The 13629-nt window shown below is 34.6% G+C and overlaps 1 protein-coding gene across 1 annotated transcript in view; it reads right to left on the bottom strand.

Annotated features, from left to right (window-relative positions):
• LOC144350930 (DNA replication ATP-dependent helicase/nuclease DNA2-like) overlaps nt 1–13629 on the bottom strand; it is a 47383-nt gene extending 33754 nt beyond the window's left edge. The window contains 6 exon segments of the mRNA XM_085502848.1: nt 419–504; nt 1081–2237; nt 3545–3673; nt 4004–4058; nt 4248–4298; nt 13324–13629. Coding sequence (XP_085358974.1) covers nt 419–504; nt 1081–2237; nt 3545–3673; nt 4004–4058; nt 4248–4298; nt 13324–13368 — 1523 coding nt within the window. The 5' untranslated portion in view covers nt 13369–13629.

The raw sequence follows: 13629 nt of genomic DNA, 5'->3' as shown, positions 1-13629 counted from the left end.
CGTCACCAACATAATGCACATCAAACAAATATATCATTTTTCATGTCAATCAATTTACTAAACTATAAAACATTGAACTAACATAGTGGTTGTTGCATCAGACATTGATAGACCAAAGTTCAAATTCTACCTCAGACTGAACACCCCTACTCTGGGTGAGTGTGCCAGGCCAATTTCATTCATTCACTGTCGAATTAGACTTTGGGGGAACCTTAGCTAAGCTGTGCAGGTGCTTGTGTTTGACAGGCCTGGTTGAAAAAGGGATTGTGCATTAAATTGCCATTTGATAGACAAATGGCTGCATACAGCTCTGTCATGTAGTTCCTAACATGAATATGGTTTCCGTGGCACATAAAAAAAAGTTGGGAACTGTCGCCTGGCACAAAAAACTTATCAAAAAAATATATATAAAACATACCCCGGATAGTGCTCAACATTGACGACTTTGTAGCGATTTTGTAGAAATAACGGTTTTTCTTCACCTTTCCAATCATCATGCTTAATCTAAAAGACATGATACAAAAATACAATAACCAGTTATTTAAATTCCACACTAGATTTATTCTGAACTAGAGAACGTGATAGACTTATAAAACAAGTATGTTGTTATTTGTATTCCCCACTAGCCTCATTCTGAGTTCGGAAGCAGTGAGGGGGCTAAATACAAGGTCTAATGTTTGTGTATACCCAAATGGCTGATTATCAAGTCTTGCATGGTTTCACAAAATACCGAAAAGTAGCATATTTTCACTTGAAATTTATTTTGGTTATTTTTGTGGAACGGATGAATTAGTGACAATAAAATCCAGCCAAAATAACTTTTTTTCTATATTTTAAATTCAACTTTAGTGGAAGTAAACTTCATACAAAAAGTCCAAAATGTAGGTACAGTAAAAAATAATTGCAGTTAAAATAAGTATTATCTAGTAGATAAAACTGAATCTTTTCTTACAAATATACGGCACAGTATAAAAGACTAAAAAAAAGAATTTGACTCTGGTTTCAAGGTGTTCAAGTTTTTTATTTTCATTTTTGCAGTATTTTGACAGAAACCAGAGAAACAAAATTGTGAGTATTTACCTTGTTTTTATCTCGTTCGTGATAATTCTCCATTTGAGGTTTGTCAAGATTCTTATCTTTACCATGATCACTCTCCATGTCCATGGCTGCTAGCATGGACTCATCCAAAGACTCCCACAATGCACTGTGAAACGACTGATCATGTGACTCATCACCAAACGAATATTTGGGTGGGTCATGTGACTCCTTATTACACAGAGAATCACCATCAGACATGCAGTCAATGTCAATGTCATGATGCCCAATTTTCGTATTATGGTTTGGTGTTTTTATTGGCGTACTTGAAACACCAGCAGAGCTTGTTTCTTCGATGTCAATTTCTTCAACAGAGATATTTAATTCTTTAAGCAATGACCTCACTGGTACCTTGTCAGCGCAATGTTTGTTGGGTTTCTTTTTACAAGGCGAGTTACCTTTGATCGGTGACCTCTTTCCTAGAACTGCACCAGACCATGAGGAGTACCTGAGTTTACCGTGTGACAGAGGAGTCCTTGTTTTTTTGATTCTCAAATCACCAATGTATCCTAAGTCTTTCAAATCAGCAACCGCCTCTGCCAATTCATCAGTACCAGTATCGTTAACATCATTCTCCTGGTCCTGGTCAGGAAGCTGGATTATTCCTTTCAGAGAAGGACTTTTCTTTTTTTTGATTTTCAAACTGTTCCATTTTGACATGTCTACATCAGTGCACTTATTTGTGGTACTATTCTGTACTGAATCTAAACTGCTCGGTGATTTGACCTTTCTTTTCGTCAAGGAAAGTTTCAACACCGTTTTAGGTTTTATAATCACCCTGGAACTAATTCTATCTTTTTGAAATGCCGCTGTTTCAACATCCCTTTCCCGGACCTTATTATTAGAATTGACTTTCATCACATCTGATCGTGTTCCAAATTGAGAACCAAATTTTCCCAAAACTGAGTGTCCACTTGCGTTGACTTTACATCGAGGTGTTCCTGGTATCACATCACTGTCCCCTTCACTCAACAGAGAGTCATCCCCCTCACTCACAATGGTATAGTCCATTTCTTTACTAGCTTCCTGTGATTTATCTGGTGATACAAAAACCTCGTCTTTCTCCACACCTGGTGAATTTCCATGACAACCACCAGAGTAAGGGTGACAAGAAGCTGTACTATCAGGAGTATCTGGGATAACTATAAAGAAAAACATAATGTAACTACCGTACTTCCCCGAGTATAAGCCCCTCCCCTTTTTCTATGAATAATCTTGTCTATTGAGACTATCGTGAATGGAGTGTGATCGACTCGACTTGTTGGCGGCCGTGAAAGGTGAGAATACTTCCCTCACTCTCAGTTTACCTTTCCAAAATTGCGAATCAACAACTTTTAGGGAAAAACATCACAGTTTTTTTGTCGAAATCAGTGTTAACAGATCACATTTCAACATCGCGGTAATTCACTTCCGCATTGTATTGAGAAAAAATACTTCGTCAATAATTGGAAAACTTTGACTGTATGACACAGCATTTTTATTGGTTAATGAAAGATGTGACCTGTAGGTCGAAGGAAATTGTTCAGGTCAAATTATGATGAAACCATGGCATGGCGGAAATAGCTTTGTATCGAGAGTTTTCGTACGCCTTCGACAACTTTCCTACAGACCCGACCCATTTTTTTGGTGTGTTTTAAACGCACCAAAAATTTATTTTTTCTGAGATGGTCCTCTAGTATAAGCCCACCTCTTATTTTTCCCTATTTTACATGTTCAGACCCCTGGGCTTATACTCAGGGATGTACGGTATTACAACCTTGTCCATAAAGAATCTAGGTAGTTTTTTACATTAGTGTATGCATGGCTCGTCTACTTCAAAATAAAATAAATTTATGACAGAAAACAATACCATAAAAGTTACTACCTCTAATCTTAACTGTTGTTATTGTACAAGTCAACAGTTTGTTTGTTCATCTGGCATGATATGCCACTGTGCACACGCATTTCACATAATATAACAGTACCAAAACAACAACCCATAGTCTGATACGTTGTTATGAAGTACAGTAATAGCTGATTGTAAGTAATTGTTATTGCTAGGAATGCAGACACTAGAAAGAGACACTACTAGATCCAAGAACATACACCTTTCCTGGTTTTCCAAGTTTCTGATTGCCGGGTATCACAATGTACTAATAGAAAGTATACTGTATTTGCCCTATTAGTAGCGCATATCATCACTTTAATAAATATACTTAACAGAGGTGTGCCTTTGGTCAGAAAAAAGTCATATTTTAATGAGCCAGTATAGAATAAATGCAATTATAAGTTTATGTATAAGCTTCTAGTGGAGATGGGCTTTAACCTTTATATTGCCAGCCACCATGTACTTTCACACTGACTTGACCAGATAAGGGTTAATATATGCAACACAGTATTGGAAATAACAAATGTGACTGGTTTACATTAAGACAAGACAAGTTAATTATGGCACATTGGAGAATCTTACCTGAAGTTCTCGCAGCATTAGGTGTACATAGATCAATAGTACAATGACTTGACTTGTCTTTGGTTGTGAAGGTAGACTTTTCTCCCGTTTTCTTGGCATTTTCATACTTTGGTGTACTTTGTTTTTGACCTTTGGAAATATAAATTACTCATAAAGTTACGTATTCATCTAAAATTTCATTCTGGTCATAAGGTAAAAATGTGTATCACAACTTTCTGTTTTGCATTCTTTGTCTGAATTTTAGAAAGAAATGACAGCATCAAGCGTTTATATGTGACCGGAATTATTTGCTTACGATGAAACTAATTTTACTTGCATTTCATAACAATACAACAAATTTATTTATTTGTACGTTATTATGATCACTATGAGTAAAAATCAACAATTGTGAAACGCAACATGACTGGACAACTACGGTAATTAGTTAGCATACTTTGATTGGAGCATTTATTGTCTTACCTGAGACAGTTTTCTTACTTCCAACTGAAGAAAATAATTTACTCTGTACATCCTGCTAGTAAATAAAATAAACACTATTATTGTCATTACGATAGGTCGGTGTACTCAGATTTGCTGGATTCTATGCTATATGTTTCCAACATAACTTTTATTTCATCCATCAATTCCAGCTGCAATACTCATTTCAAAAATGTTATGATCAATTCATAAATAACATTCAGCAGTAATAATATAAATATCAAACCTTTTTTCCAAAATACTGTAATATCGAGTTGTTTGTTGCACCAGCTGACGGCTGAAATAGAGATACAAAAAAGTTAAGGGTTAGTGATATAAATAGTAATCCTACAAGACAATGGCCGTATTCAACAGGACTCCTGCTGAATGCTTCCATGGATTGTCAAAATAAATGGGAAAAATAAAACCAGTAGGTCAATATACTTTATCTGTATAGTATCTGCTTACTCAACTCTACTATGAGTAAAACCATGCTTTGTTACAATAGGACGGTAATCCTATGTAACTACGAAATTTACACATTGCGCGACGACCCTTTCCAATGCCACAAGCTGTGATCACCAACTTTACCGGTTTACATCGAAAAAATGTCCACTCTTTTTACGATGCCGGAAAAATGTCAATCGTGGAGTTGCATTTTGGATTCATGTTTTTTGCCAAAACGACAATCCCATTTTACAGTAAGGACACATCAAAATTAATATCATTGCCAATTTTATTTACAGACTGTAATTCCACCATGAACCAGCATCTGTATCCAGGATTTCCACTTCGTTGTCTGAACTGTCGGTGTCACCGTGACCATCGCAACTTTTGTTGTAACTGTCGATAGGCTCATCTTCAAAGCACTCTGCGGACTGACTATAAATTCTTTGGTGGCCAGGTTTTTTCATTTTAGAACTCCTATGATATATCAGGGTTTTTTCTAGAAAAAATGAGCACACACAAGCAATCGACCTGTTAACCTGGTAACGCCATATCGGAAGGTTATCACCTTTCAAATAAATTTAGAGTAATTTTAGTGTATTTGGTGTCCAGACACATTGTCAGCTGGTGTTGCTGGGAAGTTTTCACAAAGAAAAATATATTGAGAACGATTTCATGTTGTACGGCAGCATGGAAGTGCGTGGATCAAGAAATATATTTATGAATTGAAAGCTAAATCGGCAATTCAGTAAGAGGGCGCCAGTCGATAGTATTATGGCGCTGCGCCCCTGTTCCTCTGTTTAGAAACCCCTGATACAGTGTACTCACCAGGCTGCGTCCTTGCGCCATTTGCACAAAATTTCAATTAAATCGGGCCACATTTGATGCAGAAAAAAAATTGTGTCCAAATGCATCATGGCAGAAAGTGATTTTCATCGAGAGTTTGTGTACGATCCAACACCTCCGTCAGTGGAGATAATTTTGACTTTGACTGTGTTCCGACAGATAATGTTTTCAATTCTGTAAATTCTGGTGGTACATGTCACATTATTAATCAATATTTTCATTTGCACTCTTTTTCGAGTTGAGTCCCCTGGGCGCTAACATGGTCGAGTACGGTTTCGTTATTTTTGCAATTATTTACGAAAAATTTATGATTTTTGTAACCCTGACTCGATCGTGATGAGTCACTGTCACTGTGAAACTCAGGCCATTCACTAGCGAGTTCTGTTATCATGTTTACCATGGTTTTGGATAAAAATGTAACATTCACCGATCACCGAGTTCGTTTTTTTGGATATGTTTTTTTGGATTTATCATGTGGAACGATTCTCCTGTTTACCATACGAGAAAGTAAGTCGTTCAGACACACCATGGTGAGACTGAGCATCACGTCAGTTACATACAAATACAACTGAGATAATTAAAATAATTTAATTCATATTTTATGCCAGACCTATTTATGTTTTATATTACTGTGGAATACTTTATTTTCGCTGGAATTAAATTTTCGCTGAAAAGGCTTTTTGGGCGTTTTGTATGGAATTTATTTTCACTGATTTTTGATGAGTTTAATGTGAAATATAGGAAAAAAAGTATATTCGCTGGATTTTATTTTCACGGAATCATCCTTTCAGCGAAAATAGCGAAAATAAATTCCAAGCGAAAATAAAATATTCTATAGTATTTATATTTAAGTAAGTACATGATATTTATCGTGGTGGTGTATTTTCATAGATTTTAAACATGAATCTATAATTTTAAATTTTATATTTCTTCACTGTGGCTGATTTTATGAATTTAAGTTTGTAGTGTTAGTACCGGTAATATGTAATAACTGGCTTACATTGCAAGGCATGCCTGGTTCTACTGCAAATGTTATAGTTATGCATGGTAATTTAAACCTGTAGTTTTGCTATTGCTTTAAGATGTCTATATATTTGCTATATAATATTACTACATGTATAAATAAAATGATCACAAATACAATCTTTCACAATAAACAAATTACTATTTTGGTCTTTATTTAAACCACATGCCCACATGCAAAATGGGCAAAAATATATTCAAACCTGCCACCAAATGCCACGAATATATCTTGCACTTTCTAAAAGTCTTTGGTGTACGGAGAGGGGCCCACTCCTGCCCTCCCCGCGAAAGCAACGTGCTCGCATTGCACTGCGAAGCTACGCAGCCGTTGGGAGCCTCCTACTATTTTAATTTAGCCTCCTACTTTGAAAGTTAGGGAAACCCCTGCAACTCATCCATGGCTAAAATACAGGGATGATGAAGATTTGATGTACTGTAGTTGGTGTGTATTCTCAAAAAATAATACTGCTATGACACGGGGAAGTAATAATTTCAAAACTAATAGTAATGGAATAAACATATGTTAAACTAATGTGTGTGATGATTTTATGATTATTTATAAATGTTAACTCAATAAGGGCTGCAATTTCACCTTGATCCAATTTTATTTACCCATTAATGGTTACACCATGGAAATTTTCATCCTTTGACAGGTAGGTGGACATTTCCCTAAACCAATTTACCCCGGCCCTATTTTATATAATTTATGGCCCTGCTTTTTTCAAACGATGGGCCTTTATGACCCCACAAAAACAGAATCTGGTGAGAACACTGCTGATATATTATGTTATAAATTGAAATATACAGAAAAGCTTAAAATACAACAGCGTGATGTTTGTCTGTGCTTTGATCGCGATCGCGTAATGAACACTATTTATAGATAACACAGGATATACATTGTAATAAAGCCGGATGGTACAATTATACAATAGGCTACATAAATGGGATGAAATTATTAAATTTACTAGAGAAGAACAAGCGGGTTTCAGGGCAGGCTATAGCACCATAGATAACGTATTTATTATTCACACATTGGTACAAAAATATCTTGCAACTAAACGGGGACGTTTCTATTGTGCTTTTATTGACTTCGAAAAAGCATTTGACCGAGTAAATCGGGTAGCTTTATTTTTCAAACTTAGTAAAGCAGGTATTGGAGGTAAAATGTATTCCATTCTTAACTCTATGTATTTACAAGTAAAATCATGTGTCTTGACAAGTGATGGTCTGACAGGCTTCTTTAACTGTCCGGTTGGAGTGCGTCAAGGTTGTATTTTGTCACCCTTTCTGTTCTCTTTTTTTATAAATGACCTTCACGTAGAACTTCAGGCAGACAAGCTTTTACGTGATAGTGTTGGTTGTTCTGTGGGTTTAATTAAGTTATTTTATCTTCTTTTTGCGGATGATTTAGTTTTGACGTCTCATAATGCAATTGGATTGCAAAGATTACTTAATAAGTTGAAATCATATTGTGATAATTATCATTTGAGAGTTAATTTAACCAAAACCAATGTAATAGTTTTTAGAAATGGAGGACCGTTACGAAGATACGAGCAGGGGCGATACGATGGGAAAATAATTGAAGTAGTGCCGTAATACGTTTATTTGGGTATAAAATTCTCACTACGTGGTTCTTGGTCATTATGCCAACAACATCTAGCAGATCAGGCAACAAAAGTGCTCCATGCACTAAATAAATGGTTATTATATGTAAAATTGGACCAGTGCCTATTTCTCTATGTTTTAAAATATTTGATACAAAAATTGTTCCAATAATGCAATACGGTAGCGAGATTTGGGGTCATTTTGAGTCTCCAGCTGTTGAAAATGTACACATCAAATTTTGTAAATTTTTGCTTCACATTCGTAATACACCATTAATTCACGCACAGTAAGAGGGGAACTTGGTCGTCCCACAATGTATTCTCTTCGTTCAGGTAGAATGGTGAAATACTGGCTGAAAATACTTAAAATGAACCCAAACGGTTACGTTTATCAATGTTACAATTTTCAATGCACACTGGCTGACTCAAACAAAACATGCTGGGTTAAGTCATTAAAAGAAATACTATTTAGTTATGGATTTGGGGAGTTGTGGTACAACCAGGGTGCGGGGGATGAAAATGCGTTTCTTGGCTTGTTTCGTCAGCGGTGTTTTGACATAGATCTCCAAAAATGGTGTGGTATTGTAGACTCATTTGAAAGATTAACTTCATATAAACTATATAAACGTAACCTGGAACTAGAATCGTATCTTGTAATTGAAATGAAAACAGCTTTTGGACTTGCTATGTTAAAATTCAGAACATCATCACATACAATGTAGTCTAATGATTGAAAAGGGACGCCATCTAAACATACCGAGACCAACAGGATCTGTCCAGTTTGTCGTAGTGGGGTTGAAGATGAGTTTCATTTTTTACTTCTCTGTCCCGCCTACGACGAGCTGAGGCAGCGCTATATTCCAAACATATACACTAAGCAGCCCCACCTACAACACCAGTTCATTAACCTAAATGACCAACAAAAATCCACGAACTGTTAGAAATTGTGCTAAATATTTATTTTATTCTTTTCTTAATAGAGAAATGTTGTTAGAGGAAGCAATTCTTAATGATATCTAACTATTGTAATTAATTTTTGTTTAATCTTTACCATGTGTAACCTGTGACCGCATATACTAGTGATGTATTTTTGAGTGTACTTAGGGCCTGCAACCTATGGTACTTTGGAAATAAACATTATTATTATTATTATAAAGCCGGATGGTCAACAAATGAGTATGCAAATTAAATTCTTTGTCTTCAGTCAGTCACTCAACATGATATGTAAATGTATGAGGACGTGTTTACCCACAACTAGATTTTTGGGAATAAACTGAAATTACGCACTGAATGAATAGCGCACAGTAAATTTGGTCTAAAGATAAAGAAAGTACACAATATACTGTAAAAGGGTTAATTAATTATTCACTGGGTTTTAATTTTGCTTATTTCGCTGACTGGAAAATGCGCCAAATTAAAACCCAGTGAATATGTAAAATTTAGCATAAAAGACACATTATTAAAATGATAAAACCATGCATTTAAAACCCAACGAATATGCCTAAAATGGTAAATCAGCGAAATTTAAACCCAGTGAAAATTAGTCATTTTACAGTAGTGTTTCATAATCCGAAATTTTTTGAAATTTTTTTTTCCAGTTTTTCCCTTCTCGTCTTTAAAATCTCTTAATTTTATCTTATCATAGTTTATTTTATTTTAGCTGCTGTATTTTTTATGATTTGTATTTTATTTGATGGCATACATGTAGTAGTTTAATAAAGTTATTATTATGATAAGTAATCCATAGGTGTAAGAGCTTTAATTAATGGGCACGTAACTATGGGTAATATGCCCAAATATGGTATTGCAATCAAGGGCAGGTCAAATCAGCTGACTAAACCAACTGATCCGCCTGAAACAAGGCGTATTTGGTGGGCTCTGCTGCTTTTATATCTCAGAATGTCATTTTGTAGTTGTACAAGACGTAACTCGGCTGAAGCTAGCAGACACTCCCAGCAGACAGTGGAAGCTAGCAGACACACTAGCAGCCACAGTCTATCAGGCATAATAATGCTTTGAATCAAAGTTTATCACATATTTTTGCATCACGTAATCATAGTTTGACATCAATATATTAATGTAAATGGCTAATATTCATTTAAATAGAGAAATTCTAACAAATGTACTCACTCCCCCTGAAAGTGTATCTCTATGTGCATGTATATAAACACTATTCCCAATATTTTTTGGGAAATATTGAGTGTGCACCTTATCCACATATATGGTATGAAACATACATGTATTGATTACAATTTGTGACAGGTGATATTTAATAATTAGCAGACAATTTTAAAATATGGAAATCATAATTGTGGTCGAACTGCTCTTTTTGCTAGCAGACACTAATTAAGTCACAAATTACAGTTAAAATATTGAGTGTGCACCTTATCCACATATATGGTATGAAACATACATGTATTGATTACAATTTGTGATAGGTGATATTTAATAATTAGCAGACAATTTTAAAATATGGAAATCATAATTGTGGTCGAACTGCTCTTTTTGCTAGCAGACACTAATTAAGTCACAAATTACAGTTAAAATATTGAGTGTGCACCTTAACCACCTATGTGGTATGAAACATACATGTATTGACTACAATTTGTGATAGGTGACATTTAATAATTAGCAGACAATTTTAAAATATGGAAATCATAATTGTGGTCGAACTGCTCTTTTTGCTAGCAGACACTAATTAAGTCACAAATTACAGTTAAAATATTGAGTGTGCACCTTATTAACCACTTATGTGGTATGAAACATACATGTATTGACTACAATTTGTGATAGGTGACATTTAATAATTAGCAGACAATTTTAAAATATGGAAATCATAATTGTGGTGGAACTGCTCTTTTTGCTAGCAGACACTAATTAAGTCACAAATTACAGTTAAAATATTGAGTGTGCACCTTAACCACCTATGTGGTATGAAACATACATGTATTGACTACAATTTGTGATAGGTGACATTTAATAATTAGCAGACAATTTTAAAATATGGAAATCATAATTGTGGTGGAACTGCTCTTTTTGCTAGCAGACACTAATTAAGTCACAAATTACAGTTAAAATATTGAGTGTGCACCTTAACCACCTATGTGGTATGAAACATACATGTATTGACTACAATTTGTGATACCGGTAGGTGACATTCAATAATTAGCAGACAATTTTAAAATATGGAAATCATAATTGTGGTGGAACTGCTTTTTTTGCTAGCAGACACTAATTAAGTCACAAATTACAGTGTCTGCTAGCAAATAGATAGGGCAGTTCTACCACAATTATGATTTCCATATTTTAAAATTGTCTGCTAATTATTAAATGTCACCTACCGGTATAACAAATTGTTGTCAATACATGTATGTTTCATACCACATAGGTGATTAAGGTGCACACTCAATATTTTAACTGTAATTTGTGACTTAATTAGTGTCTGCAAGCAAATAGATAGGGCAGTTCTACCATAATTATGATTTCCATATTTTAAAATTGTCTGCTAATTATTAAATCTCACCTATTACAAATTGTAGTCAATACATGTATGTTTCATACCACATAAGTGGTTAAGGTGCATACTCAATATTTTAACTGTAATTTGTGACTTAATTAGTGTCTGCTAGCAAAAAGAGCAGTTCCACCACAATTATGATTTCCATATTTTAAAATTGTCTGCTAATTATTAAATATCACCTATCACAAATTGTAGTCAATACATGTATGTTTCATACCATATAAGTGGATAAGGTGCATACTCAATATTTTAACTGTAATTTGTGACTTAATTAGTGTCTGCTAGCAAAAAGAGCAGTTCCACCACAATTATGATTTCCATATTTTAAAATTGTCTGCTAATTATTAAATGTCACCTATCACAAATTGTAGTCAATACATGTATGTTTCATACCATATAAGTGGATAAGGTGCATACTCAATATTTTAACTGTAATTTGTGACTTAATTAGTGTCTGCTAGCAAAAAGAGCAGTTCCACCACAATTATGATTTCCATATTTTAAAATTGTCTGCTAATTATTAAATATCACCTATCACAAATTGTAGTCAATACATGTATGTTTCATACCATATAAGTGGATAAGGTGCATACTCAATATTTTAACTGTAATTTGTGACTTAATTAGTGTCTGCTAGCAAAAAGAGCAGTTCCACCACAATTATGATTTCCATATTTTAAAATTGTCTGCTAATTATTAAATATCACCTATCACAAATTGTAGTCAATACATGTATGTTTCATACCACATAAGTGGTTAAGGTGCATACTCAATATTTTAACTGTAATTTGTGACTTAATTAGTGTCTGCTAGCAAAAAGAGCAGTTCCACCACAATTATGATTTCCATATTTTAAAATTGTCTGCTAATTATTAAATGTCACCTATCACAAATTGTAGTCAATACATGTAAGTTCAATACCACGTAAGTGGTTAAGGTGCACACTCAATATTTTTACTGTAATTTGCAACTTAATTAGTGTCTGCTAGCAAAAAGAGCAGTTCTACCATCATTATGATTTCTATATTTTAAAAATGTCTGCTAATTATTAAATATCACCTATCACAAATTGTAATCAATACATGTATGTTTCATACCATATAAGTGGATAAGGTGCACACTCAATATTTTAACTGTAATTTGCAACTTAATTAGTGTCTGCTAGCAAAAAGAGCAGTTCTACCATAATTATGATTTCTATATTTTAAAAATGTCTGCTAATTATTAAATATCACCTATCACAAATTGTAATCAATACATGTATGTTTCATACCATATAAGTGGATAAGGTGCACACTCAATATTTTAACTGTAATTTGCAACTTAATTAGTGTCTGCTAGCAAAAAGAGCAGTTCTACCATAATTATGATTTCTATATTTTAAAAATGTCTGCTAATTATTAAATATCACCTATCACAAATTGTAGTCAATACATGTATGTTTCATACCATATAAGTGGATAAGGTGCACACTCAATATTTCCCAAAAAATATTGGGAATAGTGTTTATATACATGCACATAGAGATACACTTTCAGGGGGAGTGAGTACATTTGTTAGAATTTCTCTGTTTAAATGAATATTAGCCATTTACATTAATATATTGATGTCAAACTATGATTACGTGATTCAAAAAGATGTGATAAACTTTGATTCAAAGCATTATTATGCCTGATAGACTGTGGCTGCTAGTGTGTCTGCTAGCTTCCACTGTCTGCTGGGAGTGTCTGCTAGCTTCGGCCGAGTTCGACTGTCTGCTGGGAGTGTCTGCTAGCTTCAGCCGAGTCAAGTTGTACGTCGAAACAATGCAAGGAGAGACTACTACATTTTTTTTCGCTTGACCCTGGTTTTAGTAGTCGATAAAACAATGTTGGCTTACTTACTGACTGTTTACGCTTGACACGTTTTGTCTTTTCTGTCTTCACCATCACTGATCGTCACGTTGCAAATCCCCTCCGTGACTGATTAGCTTTTAACTCGGTCAAGTCTGAATAGTCTCGAACTCGCTGTTAATCAACTTGAAGACCTTTGGTCAGAAAATCACTTTGGGAAACTCAGAGTTTGCATTACCGATCAATGACGTGTGCTCAGCCCCTGCACTAGATACGTTCAAGCTGTCTCAAGCAGTCCCGGAGAAGTGATCGCTATTTACTTCTCCAAATCGCCATCTTTGATATTCGCGCCACATA

Source organism: Saccoglossus kowalevskii, chromosome 8 (genome assembly GCF_978046115.1).
Source record: "Saccoglossus kowalevskii chromosome 8, keSacKowa6.1, whole genome shotgun sequence".
Taxonomy (NCBI): Eukaryota; Metazoa; Hemichordata; class Enteropneusta; family Harrimaniidae; genus Saccoglossus; species Saccoglossus kowalevskii.
This window is presented reverse-complemented; position numbering and strand designations above follow the sequence as displayed.